At 40.5% G+C, this 22,889-nt stretch overlaps 4 protein-coding genes across 9 annotated transcripts in view; all 4 read right to left on the reverse strand.

Moving 5' to 3' along the window:
* Window positions 1-14,653, reverse strand: part of LOC111592357 (death-associated protein kinase related) — a 59,486-nt gene extending 44,833 nt beyond the window's left edge. The window contains exons 1-2 of one of the 6 annotated variants that reach the window (XM_030224298.1): window positions 14,565-14,653; window positions 13,238-13,588 (exon numbers count right to left, since the gene is read on the reverse strand). In XM_030224298.1, coding sequence (XP_030080158.1) covers window positions 13,238-13,368 — 131 coding nt within the window. In that variant the 5' untranslated portion in view covers window positions 13,369-13,588; window positions 14,565-14,653. The other 5 variants (XM_030224297.1, XM_030224299.1, XM_030224302.1 and 2 more) reach the window with 5 other exon arrangements.
* A 944-nt stretch (window positions 14,654-15,597) lies between these two features.
* LOC111596634 (probable tubulin beta chain CG32396) lies at window positions 15,598-17,624 on the reverse strand. Its single transcript, XM_023310921.2, has 2 exons — window positions 17,281-17,624; window positions 15,598-17,190 (listed from the first exon to the last, which is right to left on the reverse strand). The coding sequence occupies exons 1-2, from the start codon at window positions 17,335-17,337 to the stop codon at window positions 15,880-15,882; spliced, it is 1,368 nt and encodes a 455-aa protein (XP_023166689.1). The 5' UTR covers window positions 17,338-17,624; the 3' UTR covers window positions 15,598-15,879.
* A 1,676-nt stretch (window positions 17,625-19,300) lies between these two features.
* On the reverse strand, window positions 19,301-20,222 carry LOC111596637 (signal peptidase complex subunit 2). Its single transcript, XM_023310926.2, has 2 exons — window positions 20,039-20,222; window positions 19,301-19,939 (listed from the first exon to the last, which is right to left on the reverse strand). Exons 1-2 carry the CDS (start codon window positions 20,075-20,077, stop codon window positions 19,397-19,399), a joined length of 582 nt encoding a protein of 193 aa, XP_023166694.1. The 5' UTR covers window positions 20,078-20,222; the 3' UTR covers window positions 19,301-19,396.
* A 693-nt stretch (window positions 20,223-20,915) lies between these two features.
* LOC111596630 (ubiquitin-like modifier-activating enzyme 5) lies at window positions 20,916-22,479 on the reverse strand. Its single transcript, XM_023310918.2, has 2 exons — window positions 21,987-22,479; window positions 20,916-21,930 (listed from the first exon to the last, which is right to left on the reverse strand). The coding sequence occupies exons 1-2, from the start codon at window positions 22,244-22,246 to the stop codon at window positions 20,991-20,993; spliced, it is 1,200 nt and encodes a 399-aa protein (XP_023166686.1). The 5' UTR covers window positions 22,247-22,479; the 3' UTR covers window positions 20,916-20,990.
* Window positions 22,480-22,889: the final 410 nt, after the last annotated feature.

Genomic DNA, 22,889 nt, shown 5'->3' on the forward strand with positions numbered 1-22,889 from the left:
CGATTTCTTCGATTTTCATTGAAATCAATTTGACTCGATAACAAGCTAGAATATTCTTGATATATCGATTTAAACTGATTTCAATGCAAGCACATAGTTATCGAAGCTATTGTACAATTTTGTCTTCTTATACTTTTCGAGAAGGACAGACAGAAGGGCGGAAGAATAGGGCTAAGACATGATCAGGAATACATATGTCCGATATATAAGTATATACCTAATAGCGTTCAGCCATGCCTTCTTGCGTCTGTTACAAACCACTTCAAGCAATCAATATGCTCGGTTTCAACGCCTGCCCACAGGGTATACAAAAATAAGCAATTAATTGTATCTGTGCTGGTGGGCAAGAGTTTGAGCGAGAAATGCGAGGCGCTTGTCGTCGCATTTCTTAAATAAAAATACGAATAAACAATAGCAGCAACTATGTAAAAGCACTTTTTTCATTATTATTAATGTAAAGCGCTTGAAAGACAAAAAAAGTACAAAAATAAAAAATAAAGAAAAAATTTCCATGCACGCGCGCAGTTTCTTATTTGCTCGGCTTTTTGTTTGAAATGCATTTTCCATGGAATGAATGCAATTGAATATATATTCAATATATATATGGATATACGTGTGTATGTGTGTGTGAGTGTTGACAAAAAGACATTTGACTTAATGGCAAAGCGGCATAAGTTCATAAACAATTATTGTAAGGCAATGACAACTGACACGAAGTGGTTAACAAATTATGGAAATGATTTCTCGCTTGACTTTTGAAACATTGAGTCTTATGCAAAATAGCTTAAAGATGGCTCAGGCTCAGGCGGAAGCAGCAGTGGCAGCCAATACGCAGCTTGATGTTCTTTATTATTATTCAAATTCATTCAAGACTTTTATGTGAAAGTTAGCTTCATTCAATAAACTCAAGCACTGATTGGCCAGCTGTTGTTAGCCAAGAGATTTTTCGATATTTCTCAAACATTTCCAGATGAACATTTCAAACTACACGAGAACAAAAACTGCTCCACCCTCGCCTTGCAGCATTTCTATTTCAATGACTCGATAAGGCGGCAGGCAGCTTTGTGCTCTGCCAGTCTGTGGTTGGCTAAGAGCCAAATCAGAGTTGGCCAACTTTTGCTCTTGGTGGCCTCGTTGATTCTGCAACCCTAAAGAACTCAACATATTCTAATCTGAGTTTCTTGAAAGATAATTCTCCTAATCGAACTACAAGGCGACTCGGTTGTTGTTGTTTGAAGAAACCAAAGCGTTTTTCTTTTCCATTCATGTTTCCATTGTCTGTCGCTGGGCGTAGTTATGGGCCCTCGTAGAAAGTGTTAGACAGCAATAAGCTGGATCGTAATTCGCTGCAACTTTCGCAACGTCAAGGCCGCTGTGGCACGCCCACTGGCACTGCCACTGTGATTTCTTGTTGTTTTGCGCTTTTTCTCTTGTCTCTTTGTGCAACATACACGTTTTGCTCTCAATGACAATGCCAAATGAAATTGGCATTGCAAGCGGCTCAGTTTGATTCTCGGTTTTGTAACTTAACGTTTGATGTTGTTTAGTCATAGCAACAATAACGACAACAGCAAAAGCTTTGGTAATTAATTCAGCGGAAATAATGTTCTCAAAAAGCCCACAACAACAACAACAGCAACAACAGCTCAATTATTTTTGTTTTTGTTGTTTTTAAATGCGTCAGTCAGCTGCTGCTGCTGCTGCTGCTGCTGTCCCGTTTTGTCACCTTTTGTCGTGTGTTTTGGCCATTTTTGGTTGTAATTTTGCGTTAAGTGCGAAGTTCAGCTTTCACAGCTCTAACAGCTGTGCTCAATTGCCCGACTAGCAGTTACCCTGCATTTATTGAATATATTGAATGAGTTGTCATTTGCCCTGTCTCGTGTTTCATTTCATTTTGCTTTTTTTTTACAGGGTATTATCAATATGCTTTTCGCTCATTAGGCTCGGCCAAATGTGCTTTGGTGTTTGTCAAAGTCAGTTGATTGATCGATTAATCGCTTGATTAAGTTGACCCGTAAAATTTGTTAATTGCGTTGTAACAGGTTGTTGTTGTTGTTGTTGTTGTTACTACTGTTGCTGCTATTACGTTATGTTACGTGACGTTACGTTACGTTACGTTCAAGGCAATGCCAAATATCTAGACGCTCTTATCTCTTAGAGCTGATTAGAAACGTAGCAAGTGCAAAGTTCAGACAATGTGTGACAACAAAACTTTTTGAGATTTCCTGAGATTATATATATATATATTTATATGTATATATATTGAAGCAATACTTTGTGACTTGTTAGATTTGAAGCAAAACGAAAAAATTCCAAAACATTTACGTGAATTGCGTGAAAAATTGCGCAAAAAAACTAACGAATTTACTATTAACAAATGCAAAAATTCAATAGTAAAATATACAAATTAAATACAAGACAGAGAGGGAGAGAGAGAGTGAGACAATACATTAAAAAACGGAGAATATAAAGTGAAATACAATAAAGTGTTTATTTTACGGTAATATTTATCATGCTTCATCGTCAAATTGTTCAAGCAGCCCTCGTATATTCTATGCCCATTTTTAACCTAACGAACATGAGGGGTCATGCTCCAGTCGGGAGTGCTCGACTGAAATATACCGAAACCTAATCTGTCTCCATTATGCTACACTATTTGGCATTAAACTTGAATATTATATTTAAATATAGTTGGAAATAAATTTTTAAATTGAAACTGAAATTGTAAGCTAAGTTTAAGAAATCTAAAACATGTTTTTTTCATATATAAATGATCTGATTTGATACGATTCTAGCATTTAAGGCTTACGCGATTGCTGGATCGGTTCTTATGCAAATGTTGGCCACAGTCAGAAAAACCCGGAGCAAGATCCTCAAGCTCAGGCTTTTCTTACTGTGGCAAACATTTGCATAAGAACATTAAGCCCACTTTTACACAATTCCAGTTCGAATAAAAACCAAAGCAAATGATCAAAAATTCGTAGCGTGTAACGTGGATCGTTTTACGTTTTTGGTCACTTGTTCAAATGGGCTGGGAGGGGTCTTTTGGGCGGTGTGCAAGACAAGACTTGGCTGGGCGGGTTGGGCAGCCTTTATATTTATTTTCTTCTTTTTTGTGGGAGGTGCGGCTGCCCATATTAGTGGACAACAACAACAACAACAACAGTCAAGAGCCAAGAGGTAAATAAACTTCTTATTGCTGCATCGTGTGTTAGCTGCGTCTCCTTCGCACACTGCTTGCTGCCCATTCTTATGACTTGTTTTTGTTATAATTTTCGTATGTTTATGTTAATTTTCCTCACGAGGAGCAGTCAGCTGAGGCAAGCGAGGGGCTTGCCAGGTAGCTGCTGCTGCCAAAAAAAAATAAATAAAAAACGTGACATCGTTTGTTGGATCCAAAGAGGGGGAGAAGACATGTTGTCATTATCCAGGCGGCTTTAACCCATGTTGACCCGGCGACTAACTGTTGTCGTTGTCGTTGTCGTCGTCGTCTCTTGCAGTTATTTCCACATTTTCACACACACACACACTTGCATAAATGGAACATTCGTTGGTTATTTTGGGTTTTTTTTAGGGAGTGCGCAATTACTTGTCGCATATTTTGCTCTCTTCTCATTTTTGTTGCTTTGGACAACTGACGACAATTTGAAATTTTAATTTTAACGGTTCTCGGCGGCTGTGCTTTTTGCGGCCATTGCATAAGAAATGAGTGGGCGACCCATTTACGTGGCTCAACTTGTTGCTGCACCACGTCACGTCGCACTCGCTCGCGTATTGCCAAATTCGCTCTCAGACTTTCGTGTGGAGTTGGGAATTAATAAATCACTCGCTGCTTTATATGATTTAGGTGCGACACTCGCTACTCGTTACACATAAAAGAAATGTACGGCACAAGAAAGCTTTTAGCTAATTGCTTTCAATAAGTGTCTTCCCCACTCGTTACATGTTGTCAAATTTACTCGTTTCTATGGCCATAAGCCACAGATTACTCGCTGAGTTAAAGCAACAGCTAATTGATGAGCTCGCTACGTTGCTTAGCACACTCGCTACTTTATGGCTGGGGAAATATGTTACTCGTTGACTTATGGTAGACAGATGAACGATGTTATGCGCTCGCTACGTTGTAGATGAGCAGATTGCTAAGCATTTAGCATTAAGCCATAAATACGAAATTCTATGGAAAATATAGGTCACATTTGTGAGACACTAGGAATTACTTATGCGAAGAGTCGGCTGATTGCATTGTGAATTTTTGCATATGCGTCACCTGTAACACAAAGCGGAACTGGATGGAAGCGAAACACGAGTGTTCTACGTGTCAAATGCGCACCAACAGCAAAATTAGTGGAACTAGGCAATGGAGGACGTTTCTTTTTCTATTTTTATTTGGAAGTTGAGGCAGCGGTTGGGCAGGGGCTTACTGTGGACTCAACAAATAAAACAAATCGCGTTTATCTTATCAGAGTGTGTGTGTGTGTGTGATAGAGAGAGAGAGGGAGACAGAAGCGTTGGTGAAGCACCCAAAGAGTTACTAACTGCGAGGGCGACACCCTTAGCCTCATTTTGTCTGCCAAGATAAAATTCCACACAGCCAAAGTTGATATTAAAAACTTCAGCAGCAACGGCACAGACACGCCATACAGACGATCGACCTTAAGATGCACACGCAGAAGCCTAAGCAGAGAAGTCAAATCAGGCCCTCAGCCATGTGTCTGCTTTAACTTCTTTTATTATCTTCCTTTTGTTTTCCCCTTTCTTTTTGGCCAAATCAAGTGTTGTTCGCTCAAAAACATCTGGCCAGATGGCTGCAAAAAATGCATCCGAAAATAGATTTTTAACTCCAGCTGCAGCAGCGCCGGCGGCAGTGGCAGCAGCAGCTTCCGCCTCGAAACTAATTGCAATATTTGCATCCTGGATTGTGTTAAATGCCTTCGTTAGCATTCAATGAAGACATTGACGATGGCCAGTCCACGAATTTCAAGGCTAATGCTTCAACACTTTATCCAGCAGCCATCCATCCAGGCGCCGATCAGTGCTGAGCGAGAAGTTTGCTTTGTTAGAGTGAAGCTGACCTGAATCGACCTTCCCCACAAACAAAGCGAACAAATACACGCACGCACGCACGCACATACACATGCACACAAAGGTTAAAGGTGTTAGCGTCGGCCACATCAAGCGAGCAAATTTCAAATTAAAATACAAAATTGACTTCAAAAATAAATATAAAAAAATACTTCCAAAAAGGTATAAAAAATTAGATGATATAAAAAATGCCATCGAGGTTTATATATTTCCAACTATATATACAAATGCAACCCTGGCCTTTAATGTTGAACATAACCAACTTTAATTACCCTAAAAAAAAAATAGATTTTATTTTTATAATTTTTTCAAAGTAATTAAAATAAATTTAATTAAATTCAATGATCAAATCTATTAAGTATTTATATTGCTTTATTTGCACTCTAAATTTACAACATATATTCCGTATTTATCTTTATGAAAAAGTTCCCAAACTTAAATATTCATAATCTATATATGCTAAGTGAAACCCGACTACGAAAGCTGTTTTTGTACCGATACTTATCGATAATCGATTTGAAACGTTTAACTAGTAAGGCAGGCATTACACGATCTGTATATAAATATGTATATATACATATGAACTTTTCTGTGTGGTGTTTTTTGTTGTAAGCTGTTGCTGCAACAATTCAATGGCCGCAGGGCAACAGAGGTTATATATATATATATATATATACATATATATATATATATACATATATATATATATATATATATATATATATCAATTATCTCAGATTAAGGCTATAATTAGTTGGCAAATTAGCGCAATTAAATGACTGAATTTAATGAAATATGATTTTCTATGCAAATTAGTTGTATATTCAAATATGGCGTTGCCAGACTGTCAAAATAAAAGTAACTCTTTTTTATCGAAGTCGAATTTAAATTGATTTGCAACTAAATGTTATCGATGAATCGATTCGAAAATCAATAACTTTGATTTTTGTTTTTTGAATTGAAACAAATTTTGAAATTGAAATTGCATACAAAAAAAAATGTAGAATCAAATAAATTAATGTTATCGATAAATCGAATATACTATAACTTTTGATATTAAATAATTGACTAAAACTTAAAGTTTTATAAGTGAATATATACATCGGTACATATTTGATCGATAACGCTTGTACTTTCATAAGTTACTGTTCCTATAACATTTTCAGTACTTTTCCAACTTGTCTTCGCTTTACGTGTTATTTGGCCATAGCTCAAATGAAGCTGTCAGTTGTCAGTTTTTGTGGCCCAGTGTTTGTATCCCTGCGGGGTCATTAAGCGCAGCTGCATTTATTAAAGCAGACGACAGGCAAATGGCGAAGGGCAATGGGGAACGGAGAGAGGGTAGAAGCCCATTTGGAAGGGTATACCCACCGTTTTCAACATATTTCCTTCTCTTTTTTGGGCATTTTACGAGCGCAATTAAAGTTCAATGGACAACAAGAAAAGCAGGAGAAACCACAAATAAATAATTTATTAGTTAGGGGAAGACATATGTAGTAGTAGCTGTAGCACAGCAGCAGCAGCTGGACTGGGGAACTGAACTCACACGGAGTTGGGGGTTGCATGCTGCAAATTTTTGGGCAGGGGGTTGCTGAACTCTAGCCATAACAATTGGGAAAAGGGCGGACATCCTCCCGCAATACAAGAGGGGACGATAGCAGCTGTCCTGGTTAAACAAATTGAAAAACTTTGATCGGGAGTTGGAGTCGAGACTGTAGATAGATGGAACACAATGGGGATTTAGCAAGCTGAACTTCTAATCGAACATTAGGATTGCTGAGGAAACAGAAAAATTCAGACATAGAAACAATTTACTTTAAAGTAAGCTCGACTAGCAAATACTCTGTATTCAATCTACTAGAATTAGGCATTTATTATAGACTTTATTTACAACTCGATATTTATCGATCCTCTAGTTGTCAAATTATGTCAAGTATGTAAGTAGTATACAGTATATAGTATAGCAGATCTGAACATAATACCCCTTATTCTTGAAGTAAGCACAGGGTATAAAAAGCAAAGCGACAAAACAACAAGGAAATGTTTACATTTTGATAAGTCTCGAGCGAGAGCGCGATCTGATGCTACTATTGTTGTTGTTATTGTTGCTGGTTTACTTGTTGTGTTACTGTTGTCTGATATCTCTGCATGCCATTTGATATGTTGCTACTGCTGCAACTGCGACAACAACAGCAACAGCAGCGACAACAATTGTTGATTACACTTTCTTCTGCTGCTCATGCGGCGCGTCGCGCAACATTGTGATTATACATATATATTTATATATATATATATATGTATATATATATAGATACTGTTGGCTGTTGTTGTCAACGCGCTAATTAACTAACAAAGATTTTTCCTTTTCTTTTATATATATTTCTACACTCTCTCCCTCCCTGCCTCTTTCTGCCCAAACATTTACAAACCGAACCAAACATTAAAATTGATAATAAAAATATATAAGATGAAGAAAACAGTCTGTTTTTATATTGCTGAGCTGTTAATTAGCCAAATGGCAATTCGAAAATTAATTTGGTTAAAAAACGCGTATTCGTCATGCGAACATTTGGCGAGGGAGTGCCTGGCTGGGGGCGGAACCGCCTACCAAATGGGGCAGTTAAAAAAATGCGCAGATGAGGCGAGCATAGTGTAAACACATAAATACCCAAATGTGACCATCAAATTTGCCAGAGCCAAACGCGCCAAAAAGACGCGAGCGCGTTTTAAAACGCGCCCAGCACTTATTTGCTTAGCCGTTGGCCCTAACAAATAAACAAATTGCGAATGTGAATGTGAATGTGAATGTGAATGGATCGTGTGGAATGCGTATTATAGGAAGCAAATGGGGCAGGCCGACTGGGGGAGGGCGCGTGTAAATGTGGAATGTGAGACGTGGATTGGAGTTTATATTCATTTTTTTCTTCATTTTTTTTTCCTTTTTTCTTTTGTTTTCACTCGTTTGAACAAAAGCAAATAGCAAACGCAAAACTGCTCTAAATAAATATGTATATACTGACAGGAAGATCAAAGCGAGGTATAGTAAAATCAATGAAACAATTAGGGAATGCCCCTAATCTGATGGCAAGCTAATTGAAATGTTGATAAACACACGCAGAGTTTGGCAACATCCAATGGAGCGAGTTGATAAGATTTTATTTTGAACAGTTATATAAATGTTAAAGATTCGATTTACTAACTGAAAAAAGGGAGAGAAAGAGAGAGATAGAGTTGAAGCTTTTTCAATGTAAACATGTTTTTATCATAGGCAGACCGATTCGTCTTAGCTGTTCAAGAATCTATGTGTGATATATATTTATATATCTCATAGATACACATTGCGCAACATAACTGTAATACCCATTTAAGACCCTTATTATAGTGTGTATCTAATGGAAATGCTGGTTATGAAATGTTTTCAAGTCAATCTGGCATTTGGCCCATGTCATGAAATGCATAACACCACAGCAATATACACACACACACACACGCACACGCACAACTATTGCAAATGAAACACATTTGACAATTGCACACGTCAATCAAATGAGTTGAACCAAAAAAAAGGTCCAATTGGAATTGAAGCAAGTCTTCCACAAATTATGGAGTAAATGATGTATTGAAGTAGTCAACGCTCGCTGCTGCCACTGCTGCTGCTGCTGGCCCAAATTTATTTATAAAAAAATGGCAACAGTGAATAAAGCTGTTTCGCAGGTAATTTTTTTTTACTTATTTTTCTTTTGGGCCCACATCGAGCACGAGTTTGACTTGGACTTGGCACAATGTCCAGTTGTGGTCAGTTATTTTTGATTTTATTTCGTTGAGTGTATGAGGCTTGCATAATGCCTACCTCTTTTTCCTATGGTATATGTGTGTGTGTGTGTGTGTGTGTGTGAACTCTCTGTTGCTATTGTTGATCGGAACAAAAATTACAATTCAATTAATTCGCCTTCTGAGCTATGGACACATTTCTATGCACACAGATACGTACTGCACTGTGCGTGTGTGTGTGTGTATTTATGGTATTTACTGTTGTAAAATGTCGCTTAGCTTGACATAACCTCAAAGCCAACTATGTCAGTCAAGAAGGCAGCTTAACCCAGTCAATCAACCCCCAAAAATGCAAACAGCTGATGCCACAAAATTGTGTGTGACGCACTTGGTTTGCTGTTGCCGCCGTTAGTGGCGCGTGGGTGGTGCTTGTCGACTGTCGATTGTTGTTGTTGTTGTTTTTGGTTATTCATCTTCTTCTTTTTCGTGGCTGCGTGGCAAACAAATTTGTGCGTAGGCGAGGTTCACAGGCTGAACCCACGCCCTGGGCCAACGACGTCATTCAACCCTCGTTGTCGCTCGGCAAGCGAAAGTGGATTCGTTGGGTAATCTTTGACGCCCGGTGGGTGCTCAAACTTTTGTTGAAGTATCCCCTTGCAAAATACACACGCCTTCGCCTCCTCGACTTTCCGCAATGTGTTCGGAAAGTGTCATAGCTCCTATGGCCCTCAAACGTCTGACCTCAAGAGCCTCTTTAGTAGCCAAAGCGTCAACGAAACTAGTTTTTGGCTACCTCGACTCTGTCTTCCCTTCGTCAAATATCAGCTCTGACTCTCTTCCCCTCCTTTTCTCTATCTTTCTCTCTCTCTCTGTCTCTGTTTGCATTTGTGTGTATTGGCAGATTGATGTCAGCTCGATATTAATAGTCGATGCTACGCTCTTTAATATGTCAAGGGATATTGACTGTGGCAGTGCCAAGAGCTCATTCAACTGAAATATGGATTAACAATCAATCAATAGCAACAATCGAGCGTTTTAGTATTAACTTTTTGGTTTTCATTTAAATTTGATAAATCGATTAATTATCGATAAAATGATAAATCAAATATATGCACTTAGTTTTTTGAGTTTGATCAAATTAAGAAATGTTTTCTTTTCAGATTGAAGAAATCGATTAACTATCGATAAGTGAATAACAAGTGTAATTGACAATTTATTAATCTCTACTTTTAAATGAATTGTTAAGTGTCGCACGTTTGATATGAGATTATCAGGAAAGTATCAGTTATCGATTGAGTTCGTGTAAATCGATAAACTAAGTTTTCAGTGTCAACTGTGCATCAAAATTATGTTATCGTTATCGATCACGCCTCAAATAAATGTCTTTTCAGATGTTTGATGAAGCTAACAAATATGATCTTATCATATTCTGTGAAATTTCCACATAAATTTTTCTGTTTTCGCCCCTAAAATGCAAATACGAGACGCATTCCATAAATCAGGAGACTTATCTTTCTTTTTGCGAATTTCTATAAGGAACAAATATTTATTTGTTTATATTTATATAATAACAAAAGTATTATAAGAAGAAACACTTCCGCTTGTAGCATAATCGCTTTCAGAGGTAATTATCGTATTCACATTGTCGCTGATATTTCATCATCAACGTCTTCTTCTTGCTTTTCTTCTTCTGATTCTGCTACTTCTTTAGTATTTGCTAATCGTGCTTTATCTGGGCCATTTACGATCTATTTGGCTACGCATCGGCCGTTCCGAAGTAAAAAGTTTAAGCCAAAACTCGTAAATAAACTTGACTAAACAAATTCAACGAATACAGAAATACAGAAAAACATTTTTAAAAAAAACCTTTTGCCTGCTTATCTACAGAAAATGATAAAAAAAAAACAAAGAAAATGAAAAAACTGCGATAAAAACTGACACAAAAAGCTGTCCCAGAAGTTGAGACTAAACGAAAAAAACCCAAAACTTAACAAACGCAACTTTTTAGCCAAGAAAAATCGAAGGCGAACGAAAATTCTGTTTGCATGGAAGAAACGCTCCAAAAATGCGTTGATAAGCAACGACCCATAAAAAAAGAAAAAGAAGCGTGCTCTCGTCGGGAATGCCCGACTTGCCGATGCCCTAAGGCTTCCATATTCGTTCGAGCACAGGTGTAAATCAATTTAAAAAATATGACTGATCTGTTCATTAGCCATCCGCTTTAATGATCTTAACGATATAGTTTTTGTACTATGTATAATAGCGGATTGTGATGAGTTATCCAACTATATTGTTGGGATTTCGGGAACCTAGAACATACATAGAAACTAAGTGAAAAGTGTTTTCAGTTATATTTTCAAGTAGGACAATTTAAAGTATATCTGTTTGTCAGTTATAAGAGCGAAAAGTAAAATAAATAAAATATTGTTTATACTCATTCAGCGCTTAGCGTAATTAACATTTAACGCACAGCTGTTTAATATAATTAACAAATGTTACGTACGACAAAAGAGAGCGAGCGAGACACAGTTGTTTCAAAAATGTTTTATTTTTGTTATAAAACAAAATAAAATCAACTAAATATTTTATGTGGAGCTAAAAGTTAACAACAATGTACAAATATTTTATTTTGTTTTCAATTTTTATTTAACAGTCCAAAAATTATTAAAGAACAATGGAATGGGCTAAAATAAATATTTCTTGCATTGGAAATTCTTCAAATGATACTCATATTATAATCAGGAATGATATACACATACTCCAGTTACATATGTATACACGTTTGCATGTATATATATTTCGCACCTGTAGAGTGTGTTTAAAAAATAACAATCGAAATGATATGATAAGCTTTGCAGTTCAAGTTAAGTAAGACAAACCAAAAAGAAAAAAAACTGATACGATTTTCTATATGTATATATATATCTGTTGATATACGTGTGTGTGCATATGTGTGTTTTTATATGCGTGTATGTGTGATTATATTATATTGCGTTTCGTGATTCGGTTGCGCGCTTACGAAATCAACCCATCGATAGCTGATAAAATTGTTTGCCTACGCCATCAGCGTGGTGGTGCTGGTGCGCTTATCAGCAGCTTTAAAGACGCACGAGCTGCAGATAAAGAAGCTAGTCTCTTCATCTATTGTCGGGAAAGACAAAGAGAGAGAGAGAGAAAGGGAGCGAGAGCTTAATGCAGAGCGCAACTGAGGCGAAGCGAACGACCTTCACAGTCAGTCAGTCTGCTTCTTCCTTTATTTTCTAGAGTGCATAGTAAGAGGAATAGAAAGAAGAGCGGAGCAAGTAGATTGACAAGAACAGGCGTCGTCTCAAGTGGCAATGTCGCTCCTTTTGCACGCTCTCTCTCCCTCTGGCTAGCTTGCTATAATTGCAACTGTTAGAATAGTTAAAAATAGGGAGCGAGAGAGACAGAAGGTCAGGAGCAACCGCTAGGAAGTTGCTGCATCTGCTGCGGAAACATAAGCACAACTAAATGTAAAGTAGAAAAAAGCTGGCGAAGCATTTATGCAAATTGGAGTTGGGTAGACGCGACGAGACGATTTTGAATAAAAACCAAATAAAAACTAATGAGCAAACTGCTGCCACTGCCACTGCCACTGCCGATGATGGAACGGAAAGCGGAAAAGGCATAAAGCGAAATGCAAAACAAATTATAATGAAAAACGAGCAAAAATGCAAATCTAGCAGAAAAGGTTGTCCGACTTCGACTTCGACTGCGACGGCTGTCACAGACTAAGGGCGAAAAAGCGAATCAACCAACAATCGTACAAAATGCACGGCGACGGCAACGGCGAAATTAATGCAAAATGAAGCGAGGGGTCAGTCGGCGAAGGCGAAGGCGGCAAACGGGAACAGCTGCTTTGTGGTATTGGTGTTGCTATAGCTGTTGTTGTCGTTGTTTTTATGCGCAAAAGCAAATGCCACAAAGGGCAGGCAAAGACAGGAACAATAATAATAACAACCACAGCAAACAGCGGTGCAAAAGAGTGCCCATTGCAAGTTTTTCAGTGCTTGTGTTTTGTTTGCGTATGTTTGTGTGTGTGAAGTAGAAGCTTGCACACACACACATATACAGATATCCGACTGCGCACAGAAAAATACAAAAACAAGTTTTAAGCTCGCTGCTGCGGCGCCTGCGCAGAAGATTTCAGTTTTTAAGCAACAAAAAAAAGGAAAAAGACAAAAAAAAAACAACTGACTAGTGACTGACTTTCTTTAAGCATTTTTGTGCTTGTCGCTTGCTGGACATGTTGCAGACGCAGTTTTCGCTTTTTTGGCAACTTTTTGAGCCGCAACCGCAGTCGCAGCAAACAGAAGAAGAAGCAGAGAAAAAAACACGTTTTGTGCTCCGGTTTCTCACTCACCTGGCAAACGGCGTCTGTTCCACCTCGTAGATCTCGTTGATGTCATGCGACACAAGTAATCCCTTCAAGCGCTCGGCATCAACGTCCAGCAGGCCATCGCCTATGGGAAAGATGCCTTCCTCGGTAAACATGTTTCAAGCTGCAGCTGCTCTCTCCTCTCTCTCTCGCTCTCTCACTCAATACACAAACACTTCTTTCTTTTGCTTTTATTTAGATCTTGTGTCTTTTTCGTTTGGGCTTTTTTGTTGTTTAAGTTAAAATATTTTTTACTTTGGGGTGGGTAGGTGGCAGGGGCGGAGAGAGGCTGTATTGTAGTTGCGGATGCGATGAGACGACGGCGCGAAATTTAAACTGTGACACAAATATGGAACAACATATACAATAAATAAATATGTTTACTAACGAAACAAAACAAAAAGTAAAATAACAAAACGTAATGCGTTAATAATACAAGATCACGGCGCGCGCGCGCTTTTCGCAAAGCTTTGGTCACACTGTACGCAGCAGCAACAGTCGCAATAGCAGGAAAACAGAAGCCGAGAAATTCCAGCGCCCTTTTGAGCTGCGCTGCCGACGTCGTAAATGCAACAGCCTGTGAGTTGAAACGTGACAGCACTAGGGATGCTATGCACTAACAACAACAACAACAGAGACGACGACTACAACGACAACAGTGACGGAAATTTCTTGGCTCTGCGTTTGCTGTTTTTGTACTTTTCGATTTGCGTTTTTTTGTCTTGTGTTTTATTTTCGTTTTCTTGAAATGTTAAGACCATTTAAATTTGAATTAAACGCGCGGCACACGCACAACAAATTTCATACACACACAACACGTTTCACGTTACTTTGTCAATGCTGCGCTGGCTGCTGTATCTGTGTCTGTGTCCATATCTAGGTGTGTATACGTATACGCTCAATGCTAGTTGTGTTGGTGTATACCGTCGTGTTCTGCCAACTTCGGCTGTGGCAGCGCAGCTCACAGCAACTTCTTGCTGCTTTGCTTATGTGTGTGTTCAACTTTGCACAAAAAAAAACTCACATATACAAAAAAATAAACGAAGTAATTAGATGAAATGCTGTTGCATTTAACTAATTCAATTCGCAAGCGAAATATTGAAAATTATATTTGAAGTCGAAGCGCGGTATTATCGGAAGAAAAAAATTATTGTGTTGCAAGCCACATTCGATTTGTTAAATTATCTGAATTTGTACCATAGACAAACATGCATGCAAGCACACACACATAAACAAACAAAAAAATTCACGCGTGGTAATCGGTAGAGTCAGTTAGTAAACGACAGATAACAAAGTCACAAACCCAGCGCACATATAAACCAGGCGACAACGAATTCAATTCACAATTAAGCGCACCGAGCGTCACACGTCCGCCTCGTTCGGCTTTGTTATTGCTTCTGAATTATCGATGACATATTAGTTTTAATGGCGCGTATTATCGATAGAGCTAGTGTGTTAACAGCTGTTAAGCTGCTGTTATGAGATAAGTGCTGTAGTAATTTTGAAATAAATTTAAATAAATAAATGTCAATATTCAGGAAACAATATTTTATTTATTCAGTTACATTTATATATGCGGTGATATGTTGCAAATACATGGCTTATCTTTAAAATTTTTAATTTAACAGAATGCTGTTCAGCTCGAAGTGGCACTGTTATTATTCAGCCGACACTGCGATAACGATACAATTTAACAACGACTGAACGAACGCATGCGTGCCAACCTGCTGCACTTTAGCCGTTCGACTTGACATATATCAACTCTGCCCTTTCAAACAATTGCGCGGGCCCGGCTTGAAATTCAAAAGTCGAAAATTGTGAGAAAAAAGGAAAATAAATAAAAAGGAGAACAAGCTACGAACGCGCTCTACACTTGACGGAATCTTGACACGCAATGGACATTGGGCGCTGATCTAAACATAGCTGCCGCCACTTTAGCGCTTAGGCGCCGCCTATAAATTCTTAATTTAGACATTTGCATTCGCATTATGTTTATACATATATATCTATGTATATCTATATTCATGTTTTATGCTACATGCGCCTGTGTCTGCGTGCTCCACTTGCGCTGCATTTTCATGAGCAACCCCGCCCCCTTGCCACCTCCTGCTGCTCCTCCTCGCCCAAGCGATGCAAAGCAATCGTATTTTTTTTTTGTTTTTGTCATCTTTGCCGTCGCAGCGGAGCGACGACGCTGGCATCCCAGGAATGCATGTGGACCAAAAATAGCCAACCCCAAGTGCAAAAACCTTTTCAGTCAGCCGGATTAGCCGGGCACATTAGTTAGCGTTGCCTCATCTGCGTGCATCTCTATGTATGTATTTCTCTATCTGTATGTATTTATGCATTTTATTAATAGAGAGTCGTACAATTTGCTGCACCTTTGCCCATTAGCCGGCATGTGGACACATCAATATATAAATATATAACATATTATATATAATACACATCTGCACATGGCTGGTGCGCTGAACTCTAAACGCATCGAACTTTGGCCAGCTATAAATAGGATGCAGTGCATCATTTCGAGTTGAATAGCCAATAGCCAACGGCCAATAGCCAATTGCCAATTTCCAAGATTCGACCCAAGCACTGCGAAGTCGTACACAATAATAACAATCGGTAGCTCAATCCGCACAGTAGGTGCATTGGGGTCCATTGGTAGTCGCGCCCTCATCGCCGCTATCTTCGTCATTGCCATCGGCGGCGCCGCCTTCGCCACCGCTGCCGCGGTAATCTTCAATAATGTTCTGAAGCTCCTCTTGGGCATCGGTGAACTCGCGCTCCTCCATGCCCTCGCCGGTATACCAATGCAAATGAGCCTTGCGGCGCAGCATCGAGATGGAGCCATCGAGCAGACGCTGGAATAGCGTTTGTATCGCCGTCGTATTGCCGATGAACGTGGCTGACATCTTCAGGCCACGCGGCGGTATGTCGCAGATGGCCGTCTTGATGTTATTCGGTATCCAATCCACAAAGTTATTGAGGTTCTTGTTGCGGACGCCGGTCATCAGCTGGTCGACCTCGCGCGGCGACATGCGCCCGCGGAAGATGCCAGCGGCCGTCAGCAGCTTGCCCTTGCGCAGGTCGACGGCGCACAGCAGATTGTTGCTGGAGAAGATCTGCTGCACCAGCTCGGAGACGGTGCCCTTGCTGAACTGCTGCTGCTTGCAGGTGACCAGCGGAGCGAAGCCCGGTATGAGGAAGTGTAGACGCGGAAATGGCACCATGTTCACGTAGATCTTGCGCAGTCCAGCATTTAGCTGGCCGGGAAAACGCAAACAGGTGGTTATGCCCGACATGGTGAGGGCCACAATATGGTTGATATGCTCGTGGCCCGACATCTCGATCTTCAAATTTCGATTGCAGATCTGAAAGAGCGCCTCGTTGTCCAAGCAGAAGGTCAAGTGCGAGTTGTTAACCAGCGCCGGTATGCTGAGCAGTGCGTTGTACGGCTCGACAACCACCTGGGACATATTCGGCGAGGGTATGGTCACATAGTTGCAAAGCAAGTTGTCCGGATACTGTTCAACCAGTGCCTCCATTATCAGGGACGTCAGACCCGAGCCGGTGCCGCCGCCGATCGAGTGGAGTAGCTGGAAGCCCTGCAGGGAGTCAACGGACTCCACCTCGCGTCGCGTGTTGTCCAGTACCTGATCGAGAATCGCTGCCCCGTCCGTATGATAGCCACGTGCGAAGTTGTTACCAGCACTCTCGTTGCCAGCAACGAAGTTCTCGGGTCTGTACAGCTGGCTGCTGGCACTCAAGCGCTGCACGGTGCTCGCTTCCGTGTCAATGAGAATGGATCGGGCATAGAAGCGCTTGCTGGCTGTCGCATTGAAGAACACATTGATCCGTTCCAGTTGCAGTTGGCTGGTGCCGCCAAAGCGACCCGACGCATAGTCCACGCCGTGCTCATGCGAGATCACATGCCAGAACTGTGCATGAGTGTGTGTATGTGTGTGTGTGCGCGCGCGTGTGTGTGTGTGTGACTCGGTGGATCAGGCGTATGAGCAACAATTACTCACCGCATCGCCAATGGCATTGCCAGCGCCCCCAATCTGCAGCGTCACAATCTCGCGCATCCCTCTGCCCTCTGCCTTCTGCCCTTCTGCCCTTTGCCCTTTGCCCTCTGCACTCTGACCTCTCGAGCTCCTGCTAGCCCTAGCCTTGCCTAGATTCAATTTTGTATTCGATTTGGCCGAAAGTACTTGTAGATTTGTTTAGTGCCTAATTTAACTCTGTCATCTGCATGCTGTGGCTGCTTCGCGGTGCTTTCCACAGTCTCTCAGATCTTCGAAAAAGGTAAAACAACAAATTTCAAGCGAAGAAAAAACACAAACCCGACTACTTAAGATTGAGGCCAACTACGATCGTTAGACACGCACACACATACGACGTCATCTCCTGGTGACCTCGGATAGCTGGCAACTGCTCGGAGCTCTGCCCTGCCCGCTGAGGAGTCGTTCATCAAGTCTGGCCTGGGGCCAACAGGACCCACTGCCAAAGCGTGAGTCTAGCGAGGCTACCTCGTATACCTATGGCATTCCATCCCTGGCCAAAGATACTTCCGTGCGTTAGGGAGCGCTAAGCGAGAACTGGCTAAAGCAGTTGGCCAAACCAGCAGACTGGAATCGAATTCAGCCAGCAGCAGGCCATAATCATAAGCTCTAATCTAAACCAGAATATGCTCTTAAGCTATGCATAACTCCTTCTCTAATGTCTTCTCTCTGGCTTGGCATAGTCTCGACTGACTAAGCTAATTGAGTAAGCTACACTAGGTTCCTTCTTATTGTCATCCTTGGGAAACCTCTTAAATGTAAATACAGGCTGAAGTGCTTAATAATATGATCTCTAGTTTGTAATATGATCTCTAGTTTGCGCTTAGTCTATCACCTCTTGTACCTGATAAATGAGCAGAGAAAACATATTTTATTATGAAACCTGTTTTGAAAATAGTTTTGGCTTATGCTCGAAATTGTTTTGAAAGAACATTTCAAATTGAAATTGCTCAACTTGAGCAACAGATGCAGGCAGGCGGGGAAGAAGGGGCCGGAAGTGTTCCCATCTCACTGATCGTTCACTTGTTGCATATAAAAAGCACCAAATCGAATCTGGCATGACGCAAAACCAGGAGGCAAATAGAACTTGAGGCATTTCACCCTAGCACACATAACATTTCCAAGCCGTTCCACAACATAGACAACACTAAATATAGTAAATGGTTAACAAAACTGAAGATTGTCATATAGAACACACATTCCATCATTAATACATTATAAATTTGATGTATTCATACAAGTGATACTATATATATATAGAGAGAGCATTCGTTTTCGCATCAGCGACTGCTTTACATCTGTTAAAGTCTCTATTAGTCAGCGAGACATCGTTTATGCTAGCTGATTAGCTATCCTATAACTGCCCCTCTCTCGCTCTTACCTATGTATCTCGGAAACAACACGGTATTTTGAAGTAAAAACTATATTTTAGGGAATTTGTATTTGGGCTCAGCACACTTAGAGCTCAAAGATAGTCCAGCATAGCTCAAAAACTTGACCTAATAGAGCAATGCGATTCGATTTCAGTATTTGGAAACTCTGTGCGCTAAAGTCGATTTCTTGGGTTTCTCTAATCTGTGTGCATAGTCTGCCACGGTTTATCAGTTATATAGCAGCTATAAAATATGGTAAAAAAGCCCTTGACAAGGTTTGGTTCTTGGTTATCAGATTTCAACAAGCTTTGTTAGCCTGTCTAATTTATACATATATGATTCCTGCACTAAGTCCTATGTCCTTTGGCCAGAATGAGATATAATCAACTTAAGCAGAGTCGGAAGCAACGTCTACAAGAGTAGAAGGCGTATATGTATATATAATTCAGATCTTTCGCACTACTCTCTCCATAGACTAATATTAAAGGTAGTGTGCACATTGGTATGTCAATGCCATCGCACAGCTTTATAGTTGCTGTAGTTCTTGTCAGACTACAAAGAAATTAAAGTATAAGGATTAGTGTATTTACTATAATTAATTTAATGAGAATGAAATAAAAACACACAAAAATCGTTGAAAAGCGGCAAATTTTTTAGACAATCAGCGACTGGGTGAGTGACGGCGGCGTTGGCGTCGGGGGCGGTTGAAGCTACTTGTCCTTCTTTTCAGCTGCGAGCGAATTGTAGAGTCGATTCACCTCGTTGGCCACCAGATTGTCGAGAATGATGCCGTTGGCGTCGATGAAGGCGGCACACGACTTGATGCTCGTCTGTTCACGCTGGCCACGCCCATCCCGCACACCGAGTGTTAGCATGTATTTGTCGTCATATTTCTTCATGTCGGAGCTGGCCTCCCAGGTGCGTGACGCCTTGGTGCCGGCATCCTTTTGGACGGCCACAACAAAGGTGCCCTTCTCGCGGAATGTGGTATGAAGCGTGAGAACGCCCATGAGAGCGAAATAGGCCAGCACGCTGAAAAGCAGCACCGGTTTTGATTGGGGAAACGGATGAGTGAAATCCCAGGCATGGGCCATTATGGCAACGCCAACGGCCAGGGCGCAGAGCACTAAGCGAGTGTTGACCAAGCCGAATTGTTCCTTGAGTTGCGGACGGTCGCCCAGCAGGCAAGTCTTCACGGCGTCGTCCAGAGCGTGTTTCACTGCAGATCCATCCCACTTGTTCACCTTAACCAGCTGTAAATCATTTATTGTATACATTAGGCACAGTTGGCGACTGACGTGTTCAATAAATCGAGGCCCAAAGCGAGCCGGTAAACACTGTTTTTAACTTACCTCATCGGCAGCCTGCGTTTTATCGTCCTTCTTGGCCATTATGTTTGTTTTCTTAAATCAATTCCTCTTTACCTTGTCTGGCAAGAAGGAAGTAAATAAAAAAAAACAACTTGTTTTAGCAATTTGACAACGCGACAGATATTGTATGTTTAATGCAGCGTGACCGCATAACCAAATGTATTTTTTAGACTATTTTCATGTTTGGTATTCTTGCAATTCTGTTAAAAACATTTTGTTATCGATAACACAGACAACATGCTTGGGTTTTATTTCGTGACCACGATTGAGCTATACTAGGCCGTGCTAGGTTAGTTTAACAGTGTAACGTCATATTTTCAGCAATTTGTGTGCGACCGTTGATCTTTATTTAAAAATACAGCAGCATCTTTCACTTCGTTAGCTATCTTATGCCCATTCCATGAAATAAAAAAGCAAAGTGCGTGTAATATGTTTAAGTAATTAGATAGATTGACATAAATTACCCATTACTTGTGTAATTCAGTTAAATTTACCTATTGACAATTCTTTGCCACACTATCTATGTTGCTGCTACTGAAAGTACTTACAGTTCTAGCCAGCATCTACTTACTTTTGATTTTAAGGAAATATGTATAAAGAATTGACAATGTTTACTATTAATATTTGCTATTAAATACCTTATTTTGATTGCTTTGGAGCTTTGCTAAAGTGCCCGCCAAACTTCAGACTGGATTACAGAGTACAAACCAAAACTGTTATAACAACAGTCATAACAGTGATATTAACCACATAACCAAAACTAGTATATTTTAGGTTTTTTCATATTTGGTATTTTATATCTCTGATGTCAATTGCAATTAGCTTTCAAATTATTTTTATTTTAAAGTTTTCAATTTCGTCGTTTGTTGTAAAAAAAAGTGTAAATATATATATATTTATAAATAACAGAGTTTGGAGTATGGAATTAGTTTTGTTACATAGACTTCATTTGCGCCATTAGCTCCTCCAAGCTGGTCTCTGGCACACCGGCATCGACAGCAGCTGCATTTTCCGCCTGCTTAACTGTTACTTTGTCGGGCGCATCGTAGGCCAAACGCAAACCGGTAACTACATTTGTTGTGTTCGTCAACTGTTGTTCAACTGGTGTATCCTCGGCCACAAGCTCTATGCCCCAATCGTTGCTGGCATGCACCGGTTCATTGGACACCACCTCATCCTCTTGCTGCTCCTTGGGCTGTGGACGTGCCCGGAATTCTTTCTGGCGCTGCAAACAGAACCGATCATCGCATTCGGTATTCGGCTTTAGCGTCATCTTGGGAAAGAAATCGTTCAGGGCATTGTAGCCCAGATAATCAGAGACTTCGCCAAAATTGAGCAAATATTTGAGAGCATTCTGGACCAGCAATCCGGCCGTAATGCCCATCGTAGTAGGCAGCGATGCGGCGCAGACGCCCTCGCGTTTCAAGGTGCGCTCATCAATGTTCTCGGCGACCACCAAAGGTGGGGCGCACGCAAAACAGGCTGTATCGCCGGGACGTATGAACTGTATGTGACCTGAGACAGCATTTTCCGATACTCCGGACTCAAACCAATTCAAATTGTTCTCATTACAGGCCGCGTTGATGGCCATGCGAGCCTCAAAATTGTCGACACAGCTGAGCACCAGGTCAACGGGCTGACCCTTCTGTATGCCGCACTCTGAGATTGTGGTCAGGAACTTGTCAAAGTTTTCGACGGTGGTAATATTGTAGTTATGCGTCTCGATGCGAACATCTGGATTGATGAAACTCAATGTGCGCGCTGCTGCTTCCACCTTAGACAGGCCAGCCTGGTCAGGTGTAAAGAACAAGCGATTCATATTCGCCAGCTCCACCTTGTCATAGTCGAAGAGAATTAGCTTGCCAATGCCGCAGCTATCAAGTGAAATTTTATTTTTTGTTGCTTAAGTTTTTATTACCATTTCGCTTACCGTGTCAGCATATCGGCTGTTACGCTGCCAACACCACCGACTCCGACAATTGCAACCGCCTTGTCACGTATACGTTCATAGTCCTTAACAATGTTCATGCGCTGCAACGCCATGAGACGGCTGTAGGGATTGGAGTCAACAACTTCGGCGGACATACGTTCGATACGTTCGCGTGCATTGCGTGTGGAAGTCTTTTGCTCTTCAAGCTCTGTTTTCAGTTCGGCAATGATTGCCTGTAATTCATCAATGGCGGTGGACATGGTCAGAATAGAATGGACTCCACAAAAGAAAGAAAACAAAATTAACGCAAGCCCAAAATCCCTAAAAACAATTGACGGCTGTCGTCGTGTCACTTTCGCTGAAACAGCTGTGCGGTATTGCCAGATGGTTTGCACTCTTAACGATTACTATCGATAACGCTTAGAGCTGGGCTTCATGCGTGAAGCGCGAAATGTGAAGTATTAAATTAAATTTCTTAATTTATAATATATCGTGATGTGACCAAAAAATTAATTTAGTCTGCTTTTATAGATTCCATTTCAAAATACCACTTTTCATATTCAACCATGTTTTCATTTTCAACATGTTTTGTAAGTTTTTAATATATTAAGTCTTTCAAGTTACCTATTAATTGATTGCTTAAACAGCGAACTATTTATTTATTTTTTTATGTTTCTATTCGCATTAAGTGAGTTTGTCTTTGATTTCTGAATTTAATTTGTTGCAAAATTTGTATGATTGCGGCATAATTCTGGTGCAGTCCAAAAGCAACTATTGTAATATCCACAGATTTTCACTTTCCTCCATTTCAGTTTGTATTAACAGAAAGCACACATTGTAGCATAGCTCACGGCCATCTCTAGCGTAAAGTGCTGCCCATTCTCTTAAAAAAAAACCCGCAAA

This window comes from Drosophila hydei, unplaced genomic scaffold (assembly GCF_003285905.1).
Source record: "Drosophila hydei strain 15085-1641.00,03,60 unplaced genomic scaffold, DhydRS2 tig00000477-arrow-arrow-pilon, whole genome shotgun sequence".
NCBI lineage: Eukaryota > Metazoa > Arthropoda > Insecta > Diptera > Drosophilidae > Drosophila > Drosophila hydei.